Source organism: Cyclopterus lumpus, chromosome 14 (genome assembly GCF_009769545.1).
Source record: "Cyclopterus lumpus isolate fCycLum1 chromosome 14, fCycLum1.pri, whole genome shotgun sequence".
In the NCBI taxonomy this organism is placed as follows: Eukaryota; Metazoa; Chordata; class Actinopteri; order Perciformes; family Cyclopteridae; genus Cyclopterus; species Cyclopterus lumpus.
This window is the reverse complement of record NC_046979.1, coordinates 4859276-4875000: the sequence shown is the minus strand read 5'-3', so window position 1 is coordinate 4875000 and position 15725 is coordinate 4859276. Positions and strand designations below refer to the sequence as shown.

At 42.3% G+C, this 15725-nt stretch overlaps 1 protein-coding gene across 3 annotated transcripts in view; it reads right to left on the bottom strand.

Annotated features, from left to right (window-relative positions):
- The window catches only part of cadm1a (cell adhesion molecule 1a), a 330464-nt gene that overhangs the window by 64081 nt on the left and 250658 nt on the right, over positions 1 to 15725 (bottom strand). For all 3 annotated transcript variants that reach the window (XM_034550066.1, XM_034550068.1, XM_034550067.1), the window contains one exon: positions 13796 to 13942. In XM_034550066.1, coding sequence (XP_034405957.1) covers positions 13796 to 13942 — 147 coding nt within the window. The remainder of the gene's footprint in view (positions 1 to 13795; positions 13943 to 15725) is intronic.

Here is a 15725-nt window from a genome sequence, read left to right as displayed (position 1 = left end):
AATCAGAGCGAATTGCCATTTCATTACACTTTCCTTCAATCTGCTTCTGTTGCGATCCGTTCTGCCTTTATTATTTTCCAGTCGACAACATAATGCTGCGAGTCTCTGCTGCGAGGGGGGAGTTAACGCTTTTTTAAAAATTTTTATTTATGACAATGAAAAGATATACGAGAGTTATATCAGCGAGTCAACTTTCATAGAGGATGATAAAGGTTACGATGTAGTAACCCCGGTTCTATTAGCGTAAAGTACAACACAAAACAAAAGTTGTATGAAGCGCTTCCTCTCCGTTTCATCCATAATGCAGGGGAAGTCGTTTAATGCAATTAACAGCTAATTTCCTTCTTGATTTATATGCCGATTAATCGTTTGGTCTACACAAAAGCAAAAAAATAGCCATCGCCACTTTTCTCGAGTCCAGGGTGATGTCATCAAATTGCTTCTTTTGTCTGAGCAGCACTCCAGAAGATGTTCAGTTACTACTCATGCTCATAATCCAGAAAGAGGAATTAGGGCATTGTTTCATTCAATTAACAAATTAACAAAATAGCTGAATGCTTTTTCTGGCAAATAATTAAGCAAATAACCATGGTAACCCGAATCGCTGCTGTAACAATCCAATTTCAAAATGGAAAAACACAGCTTTTCCTTTCTCGTCATCAAGATTGACAAATTGAGGTTCTATGTAGCACCGGAATGGCAAACAATATTCTTTTTTTTTTTTTTTTTTTAAAGGACGCCCTTAGAAGCAATTAATTTTTCATAGCCGTTAATTTAGACCAATAATAATAGAACAATAGTTATGATAAAGAGGTTTTTTTGTTTTTTTTCCTCTTCTTCTCTTTTAAGAAGGCGCGCTTGTGCATATTTAACAGTTTGCTTATGCACGCTCGTCATTTTTAGCTCGACGTGCCTCACGGCTTCAAGCCTGCTTCGAAGAACTTTCCAGAGAAATCAAGAAAAAAAAAGAAATCACAAAAATAAAGACACAATTTACACTTGAGCAACCTGTTTAATTCTGTTTGGCGCGTGCAGTCACACAGAATATGTTAACAACAGGATTAGTATAATCAGAGGGTGTTATTTAGTGTATTTTATACAGTGCAATTGAGGACAAATCCATGAATCCTATCTCCTTGCTCATCTGTAGCTACTTTCATCTTGCCTTACCGTGTTTGCCCATCTACCTAAGCACACTATCAGCTGTAATGTAGAATGACAACATGTGGTAAGATGAAAGCCAACCTGTCTCCATCCCCCTTTGATGTGCTGATAAGTTCTGCTCTGATTGACAGCGACTCCGGGCTCTTTACACTCTGCACTCTCCTTGTATAGACCTGCTCGTTTTTTTGTTTTCCCCCCCCTTTCTTTTTCTTAAAGCACAATTCTGACACACGAGACCCTCAAAAACAGACATAAATACATTTTCTTTTTTTAAATGCCAGGCTACATTATAAATTCCACACAGATGACGGAGAAGGAAGCGGATGCTTGCTGCATTGCCGGGGTGCATTTGGCCCCCGACGTCAGGAGATAGACACGCAGGGAGAGTCATGGAAATCTAAATCATCACAATTGATTTTGTGCATCATTAAACAAGAACATTATAGGCACATTTTTACGTGACGCCATGAGGGCTGACTGGAGATGGGACTTTTTTTTTTTCCTCTCTCACCACATTAAGGAAAATACCTAATTTAGATGATGCCCCTTGTCTGTAATGCATTATGCACACCCTTGTATGGTGTTATAATCAGCTTATAGCACTGTATAATTATAGTTATGAGCACTCGTAAATATCCATCATGCTTTAATACAATGAACAAGGGAAGTTTTTACATGGCGAGGCTCTCGGGCGACATGGTGTACCATTACAGGCCTTTGAAATGTCCACAAGGAATACAGTGTGCACGCCAGGAAGTGTCTCAATGAGCCACACACTGGATGTCTTTTTATTTCCATGCCTCTTTTATCAACCTAAAAAATTCACTTGAAGCCTAAATAAAATTAAAAAAACACTTGAGACGGAGCTGCGACGCACGCCGGTGAGAGAGCGTTTTTCTGTTGTGCGAGGGGAAAAAAAACACGTCCGATACACTCGCGCTCGCGATGGAGGGTTAGCCGACTGCGGGCCGCATTCATTTCCGACAACAATAGAGCCGCCGCGGTAGTCGCAGACACACCCGGCGGAGATCTGCGCTCTATTGATTGAAACCGTTCTCGTTCACATCTGTAGTCCGTGAACATGTTTCACTTTTTTCTTTTTTTCTTTTTTTTTTAAAATACGGACATTGGAAATGAGAAGTCGCTCTCTGGTTGTGCAATCCTTGTGCATATTATGTCCCGAGCAAATAAAAAAATAAAATAAATTGAGTGAAATGACTTATACGGTCAAGTATCATTATTTTATAATTGCCGATTACTCACGTATAATGTTTTCCAGCTATGGGAATGGGGCGAGGGGGGGGAAAGGTCAACATGTGTGACCAGCATTTATTGCGTATTCATTATACAATTTGTTATGATTATTGTTATAAAGCGTACTATATGTAAAAGTGCTGATTACTATAATTATACAGTGCTATGAACAGATCATAATGCATTACAGCTAGACAATAATCTCATTATAAATGTATGCTCCGCTTGGCCCAATAGCAAGAGAATGAGACTGTACATGACATAATGTGCTGCCGCCACCTTCCCACTTCTCTCTGCCTTTGATTATCCTCCCAGAAAGGTCTGCTGTACAAAGTGTACAAAGACACAAGGAAACAATTGAACCAAGCTATCTGAAAATGCAGCATACATGGATGTTGTTTTTCATGCTTATTCTGTCCCTACACATGGCGTTTTTCACATTTGCGAGAAAGAAAAAAAAAATGGTTGATTCCCATTAGTAGAAGCTATTACATTCTTTTATCCGAGCACAATGAAGCCCTTATTGTGGCACATGAATAATACGCCCCTAATTAGTGTAGCTCATTCAAAAGCCTTGTTAGCCCTCATTAAAATGAGAGGTCAGACTCTAATCCTAACGATTTAATTGAATTAAATACTGCCGGATTAAAACATACCGATGCTGCCGTATACAGATGCAACGAAGGAAGCGTACGACCTGTTTTCAGAGGCAGAGCTGCTCCGCAGGGAAAACTACTCGTACTTTGCTGCTGTTATGATGAAGATATACACTAGATGAATCGAAGGCCTTGTGGTAAAGGTTACTGGCAGCAGTGTAAGCATCTCAATATTGGTAGTCCTGTTATGAAATACAAAACAGTATAAGGATAAGTTGAGTATGTTAGATTTTAAGTAGTTATTATGAGCTTTGTGGGACAGTATGGTGTCCAGAACAAAGCTTTTTTAGGGGGCCTATAATGGCCATGTTCAGGTTCATGCTGGTATTTGGGGGTTTCTACTAGATGCCTGTTTTAAATGTTCACAAAACACATTTTTCTCAAACTGCCTGTCTGAATGCACACCCGTCTTCACCGATTCAGCGCATGCCCGAAACTATTTGATCTAGATTCGGAAGATTTTAATCTCTCCGTTAGAGTTGACGTTTCCTGTTATGTTCCTATTCGTTTCACCTTTTTCTTCCCTTTACAAATATTCCACCATGATGCTGCGAGAGGCCGAGGTCTGGTGGGCCCAGATGGAAAGCCGGCACAACTTAAAAGAAGAGATGGAAAGCAACTGTAACATTTAACCAAGGAAGTGCTTCGGAAAGCACGACTCTTCCATTAAGAGTCACCCGTACTTTCACCTCGAGCAGAGATGCTTTCTTGGTTTGGCTCCGTAATTTTGATAAAGATGTTGCTCAAATACCTCAGCGAGCTACGCCGTCCTGCAGACGCCTTGATCGACTTAGATCCGCCTGGTCTTGCTTTGGAGGAAAAGGACTTGGTTTGTAAATCGCTCTCCAGACGGTATCGTACTAAACGACGATGTTCCTTCCTTCACTGCAGGCTACAAAGCTCCCATTGGTCGAAATGTTCATATCAATGATTGGGACGAGTGCCAAAAGAGAGTCAAGACAGACAACGCTGTCCCTGACGAGTCTGCAGTACGAGTCTGCGGTACGAAGTCTGCGGTACGACGTCTGCGGTACGAAGTCTGCGGTACTAGTCTGCGGTACGAGCCTGCGGTACGAAGCCTGCGGTACGAAGCCTGCGGTACGAAGTCTGCGGTACGAAGTCTGCGGTACGAAGTCTGCGGTACGAAGTCTGCGGTACGAAGTCTGCGGTACGAGTCTGCAGTACGAGCCTACAGTACGAGCCTGCAGTACGAGTCTGCAGTACGAGCCTGCAGTACGAGTCTGCAGTACGAAGTCTGCAGTACGAAGTCTGCAGTACGAGTCTGCAGTACGAGCCTGCAGTACGAGCCGGACATTTGGTTTGGTATATAGTGGTACATGGTCTGAAAAGTTGTTCACACCAACCAGTGGGAACAACTGTCAATGATCTCAACAGCAGAGTTGTTGAACAAATGTTGAGATGTTGGTGGTTATTTGGAGCAATAAAGCCAATAACACACATATTAAAAAAAACATGCCACAATGTTACAATTAACCGCCCTAGATCTTAATTCAGAACAGCACCAAGATCGAAATTGACTCGTTTCTTTGCCAATGGCCTTCAACTCGACAAAATCCTTGCCAATCAGATATAATCCATTTCACACAAAAAACATTTCTCAGGGATCTCATAATCCTCTTATATATCAGTTATAAATAAGGCATTGTGGCATACGCATGTGCCGAATGAATAAATACCTAGCAATGAGACACTGTGGCTTGGGGCAACAATACTGTAGGCTCAAAGAGATACAAGGACAGACGGTGTCTGGTTCACACAGCAGGGTTGAACACAGTGGTGTACCTTCAGAAATAAAGAAAGTGTCTGTCCTGGCAAACGGAAGGGGAAACAACACAGCAGACAGTTCTTTCATTGTCAGCGCACGCTAGAATATATATCCTCTCTACTTCGGACATAAAAAATAGAGGGTGACCTTTAGCTCCGTGTTTTTTTCTGCCCTGTTCTTCATCTTCTCTTGTTCTATCACATCTGATAGCAGGAGAAGGACATCACAGATGTCTGACAAAGGTAAATGATAGTCAAGTCTTTGAAAGAGACATCTGTCCAAACTCTGAAAGGCTGCCCATTATCGGATCGGTCACATTCCAATTTAAAAGCACTGATAAGACGGTACAGTAGAAGGAGACTTTGTGAGGTTATAGGTGACAAAGGGAAAAGTTAATTTCTCTCCCTATTCAAGATACAGAGGGCCGTGTCGCTCGTCATGCAGATTAACTGCAGGTAAACAGGACGCCCGCTTTAATGAACCCTGTTGTTCTGCACTCCGGAAGCACTATGAATCTTTATTTTTTTGTATTGCTGTGTCTGTGGAGCACTCTCTGAAGGAAATAAAGGAAACTATAAAAAAAGAAGACATTTAGTGAGTAGTGATAGTGCTACATTAGTGTAAACTAACTGTGTGCATGCATGAGTAGATGGACAGGTGTCTTAAAGGATAAGACTATAGAGCCAATAGGGTTGGTATCTCGACTGCTTGCTGTGCTGGCTCCTCAATGGTGGAATGAGCTCCCTATTGACATCAGGACAGCAGAAAGTCTCTACACACATCTTTTTCGACTATACCTTGAAAAGGGAAGGTAGCGCCGTAGCAGCACTTAAATGTCTCTTACTGATAGCACTTTGTAGTGTAACTTTATGGAAGAAATTGTACCTTTCTCGATTCTTGTTGTTCTGAGTTTGTACTCGTGGTTGAATCCACTCATTGTGAGTCGCTTTGAATAAAAAGCGTCAGCTAAATGACACGTAATGTAAATGTAATGTATCTGCAAAAGTTACACAAACAGGGTTTTTCATAATGTGGGCGGGGTTGTTCTGGCAGTTGCATGTACGATTGTTGCCGGTTCAAAAAACACAAAGCGACAACGAACCTCAACGTGACCGTCCGGCCGAACTCAGACTAATTCAGGCTTCACACGAGCTTGAGCTTAACTTCTGAATGCATTTTTTCCCAGATTGAGGGCCGCGAGGGATTTCGTGGCCCGTCGTTTACATTGTTAGGCACTCGTAGCTTTGTGGCCGGTATACGGAGAGGAGGAATGACTTCATCGACCAACAACTCTTTCGACGTGCCCATGGCATGCGAGTATTGGGGTGTGGACACAGTTGGACCCAAATCCTTTAATGTTTGCATTAGACCCCGTGGTCATGGAATCACGTCTCATATTACCAGTCAGCACTTAAATACTAAATGGGATGCGTATAGATAGCACTTCCCAACTTGAGAAGGACAAAGTGCTTGCGAGCGAGTACACACACACACACACACACACACACACACACACACACACACACTCCTCCCCCCTCCCGCCCCCTCCTGATGGCGGCAGCGGAGCTGGCCAGCTCATCAGGGACAATTGGAGTTTCAGTGTCTTACTCAAGCTCAAGGACACGTTGACATGTGGACAGGGGGAGCTGGGAATCATAATGTCTCACAGTCATAACTGACACGAAGAAAGGAGGTCATTCTTCAAGATAAAAACCTGCTTTTTAAGTGTTTTGCTCAAATAACAAACGGCATTAGCGTTGAGTTGTTCTGGCGAGTCTCCTCTCAGCATCTATCGTGTGCCAAAACATTTAAAAGGATTTTTTTTTGGGATGAAAAGTATGCTAAATTAAATTGGCCATTTATTGTTTATTAACCATAAAATATGTACATTTCCATAACATTTCCCATTAAAGGGCAAAGTTGTTTGTTCACTGAAATCTATGGCCATGACAAAAATGATGACTAATACAACTAGATGATTGTTCTGCATTACAACCGACACAACACATTTTAATCTCTTTACGTTCTCAGTTCTGGCGTGGCTTACATTGAGTGGAGATAAATACAAACGTCATGTTTTGAAGTTATGAATAAAATCCATCAAGCTGCCATGATCTCATCATTGAAATGTAGCAGAGAAGATAAAAATTAGAGTGGATGAGTTGAATGGATGAGGTGAAAATAGACTTGAATCCAAGACACAAGAGAATTGGGATCAATACCTCTTCTAATGGCTCTTTCCAACCCCCCCCCCCCCCCCCCCCCCCCCCCCCCCCCCTCCATTCCACCTGTGCCGACTGTATGACTTTATACTCATCTTGCTGGTTCTTGCCCCTCTCTGGATTCATCTTCATTCATTCATTCCCCCCCCCCCCCCCCTCCCCACACTCGAATCATTTCTTCTCCAGCTTTCGGGCCGAAGATGACTCCCATCCAGGCGAGAGCAGGCGATGATAAGTGTGCCTCGCCTAAGTGTCTGCAATCAATTGTGATTAGTGGCCGCTGCTAGTTTTTGAGAGGAGCAGCACATGAAAGTTTTTTCCACCGGGTGTCAGAATGGGTGAGACGAGGTGGGCCGGGGGGGTAATTACAACCTCCTCCCCACTCTAGGTGAAGTCCAGGGCTTCCAAATCACCGTGTAGTCACCACACAAACCCAAAGAATGGGAACATTTAGCATCGCTTCAGCAGCTTTTCACACTCGGGGGAGGGGGGGGGGGGGGGGGGGGGGGCTTTTCTCCCTTTGGCACAGCTGACTGTAATCAAAGTGCCGCCTGTACTCTTGTTCCTTTTTAGTATTTTTGCATTGTTTTTTAAGAACGAGTTCAACTGGCACTCGAGACACAACGACCACAACAATGCCCTTGCACCAAATCCCTGAGCCAATTCTGCTGAAACACTTCAGCACACTTCCCCGCTCGGGTTTTTTGCGCCACGCAATTATTTGACATCTTCATGGATAAAATCTCTTCATGTCTTCACATGAAACGCCCCCCGCCACCCCACCCCACCCCCCGCCTGCCATTTGAATTGCCCAACTTAAATGTCAGACTATCCACTCTGACTTTTTCACATGGGCAAACACATGTTTCACAATCATCCATTGTATCTTAGCCACCGAAAAAAAAGAAAAGGGCCCACCCTCAAAAAAATATGTATACATCAAATTAACTGAAAGCCATGTTTGCAATATTTTTGCTGGTTTTCCTTCCCGTGAGAAAGCGGTGTCAGACTATGCTTTTGCCAAAGCCACAATATTAAATTTTTTTTTTTTTAAAAAACCCTGTAATTTGAACCCCCAGAACACATCAATTAGTCCGCTGCTGCCTTGGTGGTTTAGTGGTTTAGTCATTGTGTGAAATCGGTGAATCTGAACTCAGTAAAGTGGCAGTGAGTATAGATAATGACTGGTTCTCCAAGCTAGGGGCGCGTTGACCCTCCTCTAGTATAGGTAATGCACTGCTCTATTCAGACCAGAGCAAAAAAATGTGTTTGAATATGATACTTTTTGATTTCTGGCGACCTAGGTACTTATACACCCTACTTCAAAAGCACCCAGACTATCCTTTAACATTTTATTTTTTTCGCCCATATTTAAAGACAGATGCACAACAAGAGCTACTTGAAACACTCAAAGCCAAGAGAGCGTTGAAAGATTTGTACATCTTCCCACTTGACATTAACATACCAGAACCTTCTCATGCGTGAAGACGAACAGCTACTCCTTGTCGAACATCGTGGTCGACCCGCTCAGAAAGAGCGACACGCAGCTGATGAGCGATGACATGACGTTCAGGCCAGCGTGTGGTGCTTTTCTCTTGTGGTGGGTGGAGAACACACCGTGTACGATTGTCATGGATACACAGATTCAACATGTAGATCGTGATTGCGTAACAGAAACCACCAGCGGCACTTCAGGTCCGCCGCTCTTGGGCCACTATTCAGTCTTTGTACCCATCAGGACATATATATTATTAACTTCAATATTTTACATATTTACACATATATTTGTTTAACACAGTTCGCTCAATTGCTAGTAATAAGTAATATTCAGTCTCATTGCTTCTGAAGGTCCAATCGTGTCCTTCCTGTGGAAATATGTTATATAATAAACCAGTTTTCTTTCTTCCAAGCTGCCTTATTAACCTGTTTTCACCACACACAAAAAAAGCCTTTTACCCTGAACCTTGCTGGCCTTCTGTGGACAGATCACCCACTGCTGCTGAAGCTGCGATCTTTCCGTCCTCCACAGGGGAACAAGGGCCGTGTGTGTGTGCCCCTGCTCAAGTGCTCCCATTAGTCTTGTGTATACAAGTAACCATGTATTTCAAGAAGGAAGATATTTTTGCTTTTGGTGAGTGGTGTCAACAGTTTGCGTCCGCGTTCTCGTTTTGAATATGAATGAGATCTGCCAGCAGTCTCCGGTATGAATGCTGCGTTATTACCTCCTTCTTGTGCGTCTTTGTTCATTAACCTTATTCATGCATACAAAGCCATACAACGGTTACGCACATGTGAAGTAAGGTGGTAGACGATTGTTCAGCTGGAGAGAGTGGTGGATTTTGAATATTAGCTTACATTTAAAAAAAAAAGGAACAGGTGTTTGGTAATGGTATTGAGAAGCCCTTACGATGTTAACATTTAGCAATGAATCAAAAATATTGTCTTTGGTGCGTTTTCAAAAAAACCTTTCAGGCGATGTCGTAATTTAGGAAGTGCGTCGCGTCAAACGCGTCACTGCACTTCCTGTTTACGATGTCGTAATTGATAACAGAAGCCGAGAAGCAAAGTAACTTAAATAGGTCATCTCAGGGACACGACATTGGCTGTCGAAGGATTGCGTGGGTAAGAAAACAACAACAACAACATATGGCAGTTAGAGCTTACAACATTCCAGCTGGGTGTTTACTACCTCTAGCAACAGTCTTCACATGTTAAACAGGTAATTGTGTCTTGGAAACATCCCCATCTGTGCCCACTCTGGTGACTAAAAATAGTGATAAGCAGAACTGCTTTTGAGTGGACATGAAGTGTAACAGCGTGGCGACCGAGAGGAGGGGTTATCCTGTGTGTCGGTTTTTAGAGCGCTCCATCCCTTTTCTTGTCTTTACCCTCTCTTGCTCTCCGTCTCGCGCTCACAAATATAATCCACCGCCGCTGCGGATTCAGACGGAGATGGCAGATGTGATATTTTGAAAAAAGGGGTGTGTGGGGGGGATGTTGTTCCGAGGCTGCCTGGTGGATGCCCGTGTCGTAATGAAGCGGTGCAGCTGCGGCGAAGATGCCTGGGAGGGATCACGGGAGATCAAGGAGCCCACCCCCACCTCCTCCCCCCCCCCCCCCCCCCCGCCCCCATCAAAGAAGAAACACCTTGCCCTTGACAGCCAGCTTGTGGGAGTCGGCTCGCTGCAGCTCGGCACAACGGCGAAATAAATACTGAGCTTGGTTTAGCATACGCACGAAGCCTTTCTGCGGGTGTGCTTGTGTGGTATGTAGAGGGTGTGTTTGTTAGGCGATAAACAAGACTAAGGAGGGGTGGTGACTGGAGTAGGGCCTCCCACGGGGGGGGGGGGAGGGGAGTCTCTTATGGATCCAAATGTTGAAATAACTATGTCATGAAACTATGTACGCTATGTTTGTGCACACAGCTCAATAAACGAGTCAAAAATATATATAAAACTATGTGGGTTGGAATTAGATTAATTTAGTATTAACTGGAAACAATACAGGGATGTAAGACATTCTTTAAAATAGTGAGCAGACCCGCGGATAAAACAGATAACAATAGACAAAATAACAAATAAACTCCACGTCAGAGTTTATTATTGTTTGGAGCCTCGTAGCTGTGTTTAACCAGCCAATGAGCTGCTTGCTTGACTGTTTCTAGAATTGACGTGCACAATAATTGTCAATTCTTCTACAAGCTTAAACACAAAAGTAAAAACACATCCCGCTCCGGCATCTTCCAATAATTATGTAACATTATTCTCAAAATCATGCTATTCAGTACGTGTGTGTGTGGTCTGGAAAGACCAAACATGTCCCCTGTTGCCCATTTTGATTTGCCAAATATATTTAGGAGGAAAACATAATGGTTTGAGTTGCGTTGATTACTTCCATCATCATTCGTTTACTAATCCAGGAAGTGTGACAATTTATTGCAAAAGTCATAGGCTGGATTTTAGGGTGGATGGTTTGGCACCCATGTGTCTATTGGTTCGGTCTACTGAACCCTGTTTTTTATTGTCCTTTTATATTGTATTTGTTGTCACTTTATACTATAGAGACTGTATACACTTTCATTTTTAGTTTATTTTTTACATTTTCATTTCCTTTATTATTTAAATTCTTAAATGTAATATGTCCTGCTATTTTATTTATGTGTTTATTGGTTCGGTCTACTGAAACCTTTTTTTTTTTATTGTCCTTTTATATTGTATTTGTTGTCACTTTATACACTTTAGAGACTGTATACACTTTCATTTGTACACTTTCATTTTTATTTTATTTATTTATTTTACTTTATTATTTAAATTCCTGTCCTGCCATTTTATTTTTATTGTATTGCATATTTGTAAAAAAAAAAATATATATTTTGCTGCTAAGTAAAGAAATTTCCCCCTGGGGATGAACACAGTATAATCTAATCTAATCTAATCTAGTCTAGTATAATCTAATGTCATCTAATCTACTCTACTCTACTCTAGTCCTCCGGACTGAAATAAATAGACACCGAAAAGTGTTGCAGACCTTTCGGTGTTCTTTCCATTATTCGGATTATTCAGATCTCTCAGCCACACAACGCTCTGAATCCTTTACTGGCAACCAATAACAACTCACTCCAGCACCACTTTAAAATCCTCGACTCCTTACACCCCCGGGAACAATGCAAGTCGACACAATTATCTTTGTTACAAGTATTTCCTACTACTGTATTTACAGGAACTCTGGTCAAGCCTTTCCAATCGCGGCGGCTTGGAGGTATTCTACCTTGTTAGCGCTAGAAATTAGCACAGCACCTTTTCACCTTTCTTTTTGTTTTTTTCCTCCATGTAGTACCAATTTAAAAAGAAAATAACATGTGTGCCTTTCTACTGGATTGAGAGCAGAAAACCATCTCGCCAGTGGTGAAATACCTCTGAAAAAGGTACAGGATGTGGTCAGGTTAGGGTTAACCATCGCAATAGAAACAATAATCTTTCTACAACCGTGCAAGCACTTAAAGAGACATCGTGCTGTAGTTGCAATGAATTACATTGACTTTGAATATGTGCACACATATATAAACTTGACCATGTTATTATATTTGCTAATTACTTGTATAGGAACAGTGCAGGCCGCGAAGAGCGCTATAAAATACGGTGAAAGCTATTAATGAATCACAGGTGCTGATCTTTGTACATTTTGAACTCATAACATAGTGCGACTGGTATATATAGTTACAGAGGTCGACGATATATTTCATACTCAACATTTTACACTCGGGGGCTCAGACATAATTAAAGAACACTAAACCTGACAAGACAGAGCAAAGAGTACGTCCAGCCGAACACAGCTAATTAGAGATGTGACATTATAATTGGGCAGGATAAGAATAAACACAACAGGTCATTAAATGTTTAGGGATATGAGCCGCTTTTATTAAAGCAGACGTGCTGAAAAGCGAACCGTGTTTTTTGCTAGATTGTATTAACCTCATTCTGTATAAAATCCTACGGCAGACAAGTGGGTCAAACTTAATGCAGCTCCACCGGAAGAAGTGCAAGTCACGTAAGAGAGTATTGATCAATGTTTTAACAGCTTTACCGCCAGGCTCCATTCACACAATTTGGCTAAACCACACATTTCTAATCACGTTTGTGCCGATTCGTCAGATTTGTCGGAAAAACTGCAAATGCAAATATGACATGTCAAATGTCTGTCTCATTTTATGACTGCCTGCAAAAATTAACCGGTGGAACTGACATAAATATATGTCTCACTGGGGATTGATTTCCATGTCATCTGCTCACATCAAAACTGCTTCAGACTATAATTAAACACATTCCATATCAATCACATGAAGACGTGGCAGCGCTGGATGATTTCTCACTAGCAGACAGTGTCTACAAGCCGCTATAGCCTACTTCATCCTCTGACAGCCTCATAATAACCCCTCGGAAGATCTATGATGTTTTCCTAAACAGCTTCTACTGTATATCAAGTGCAGCAGGATAATCTGGAATGTTTAGTGAAAGTAGAACCTGGGCATACTTTACAATCAATGTCTTTTAAGACTGTAACTGTTATCTTTTGGCCATATATTGTAATTATTTGTTGTCTTTTTATAAATCATTGCTCTGGTTCACCCTTCAAGTCTATTTGTGTTTTTTTTTTTTTTTTTACAAATAGTTAATAAATTAAAAAGAATTTAAAAAAGAGCCTCGGAATAAATAATAAATAATATGCTGTATTGAAGTAGACTTCAAAATACCAATCAGACCAAAAACTGGGGTAATAAATACTGACTGACGTAATGAATCAGTAGTCATGAGACACCTTTTCATTTGCTGGTCTAAAACCTCCTCACTCCATTTCAGCTTGATTTTGGTAAACTGTTAATGATATATTGACACAAGCAAGCATCTCACTCTATGTAAAGATGTATACAAACTATACAGAATTTAATCATTTTAAATGCACAGGTTTCTTTTCGTTTTCTAAAAAGTAACAGTTTCAAACCTGCAAGGTTTCCACCCTGTTGCGTTCATATCTTTTGTTCCAGTCTCTCCGTTGCATCACGAGGGAGGAGAGTAATTAAAATCAAAAATTGGCTGCCCTAACCCTAACCCCCTAACCCTAACCCTTTTGAATGAAACATTTTCATTTCCATCCGGTTAAAAACAAAAAACGATTGTTCACAACGACAGTACACAACGAGATTGCGCAACACTCACGTCTCACGTCTCTGAAGTAAATCGTCTGTCTGTTGGGGTTCAGCAGCTGGATGACGGAGTCGTCGTTGTCCTTCACCCGACAGCTGATGATGGCCATCTCGCCCTCCACCACCGACACATTGTCTGTCACCAGGTTCTGACTCACCACTGGAAAAGAGAAAGGACACATGGATTACCACCGCTGTATCGTACAAATGACAACAAAACAGTGAGGCGTTAACCCTAACCCTAAACCCCCTAAGCCTAACCCCATAACCCTAGCCTAATCCCCCTAACCCTAACTCCCTAACCATAACCCCCTAACCCTCTAACCCTAACCGTAAACGCCCTAACCCCCCTAAGCCTACCCTAAACCCCCTAACCATAACCCCCTAACCCTAACCGTAAACCCCCTAACCCTAACCACCTAACCCTAAACCCCCTAAGCCTACCCTGAACCCTAACCCTAACTCCCTAACCATAACCCCCTAACCCTCTAACCCTAACCGTAAACCCCCTAACCCTAACCACCTAACCCTAAACCCCCTAAGCCTACCCTAAACCCCCTAACCCTAACTCCCTAACTATAACCCCCTAACCCTCTAACCCTAACCCTAACTCCCTAACCTTAACCCTAACCCCCTAACACTAACCCCCTAACATTAACACTAAACCCTAACCCTAACCATAAACCCCCTAACCACCTAACCCTAACCCCCCTAACCCCCAAATCCTAACCCCCTAACACTAACCCCCTAACCCTAAACCCATAACCCTAACCCCCTAACCCTAAACCTCTAACCCTAAACCCCTAACACTAAACACCCTAACACTAACCCCCTAACCCTAAACCCATAACCCTAAACACCCTAACACTAACCCAAGGCGAGTGAAACCTTTTTTTCCAAGACACCAGTTTTCCAGTTTCAATTCCGCCATGGCACATCATTACAATGACTTTCAGGTGTGTTAATGGAAACCAGGCGGGAAGTGATTAATGCACAGGTGGGATGAAAAGAAGGCAGAGTGAAAACCCGCCGGACCTTTTTCACAGGAGACATTTTGACTCGCCACAGTAGGAAAATCACGGGTGTGAACAATCACATTAATTGAAGCCGCATTCCATTTAGCTGCTTTGATGGCAGGTCCCTGGCATCTGCACGTTGGTCTCGTTGGTGTTATCAGGGTTTTGCCTACTATGACGAGTCAGAATATCGGCAGAAAAAAATGCCGTAAAATGCTATTATGCAACAATAGAAGACAAGCACCGCAGGAAATGCTCTCTGACAGTTTGTTGTATGAATATGTCCACTTATTCTCCTTTCTTTAGCAAGTGTTTTGGTTTAATATAACATTTAATTGGCACTGGCAACCTGCAGCAAAGACCAAAACCCTTTTAATGCATGTCCACGGGCCATGAATAGAATCGAGTGACCGGAGAAAGTCAACAAGCCTGGTGGGCTGAGAGGAATCGGTCACGGCCGTGTCATCGGTCTTCAGTTGCGACTCGGATTGCTCCTCTTCCTTGTTTCACAAACAATATCTCTACCTGTGGAATGAAAAATTGATTCTTTCTAGCTCTGCGCTACTTTGATTTGAAAAAAAAACTACAGTAATAACGTCTCAGACTTCGCTTTGGGGTTGCATCCATTGTTGCGGTTGACGGCGAGCCGCGGAGTGGCTTTGGTTTATTTTTAAATGATCACTACAAAACAAATGCCTGGCAGCTCGCCAGTGGTGGTTGCTCGTTATCAGTCCCTGGCGCTATACATTTTCATGGTGAGTTGCAGTGCACACAAGACACGCTCCGGGCTACATTGAGCCAAACACAAACAGGCAGTCAAAGTGAAAAGTCATATCAACTATATTGGATTCCTAATAACTGTATTTTAAATGTTACTGAGCAGAGTAAACATTTCAAATACTGTGGACAACATTCGACAAAAACACT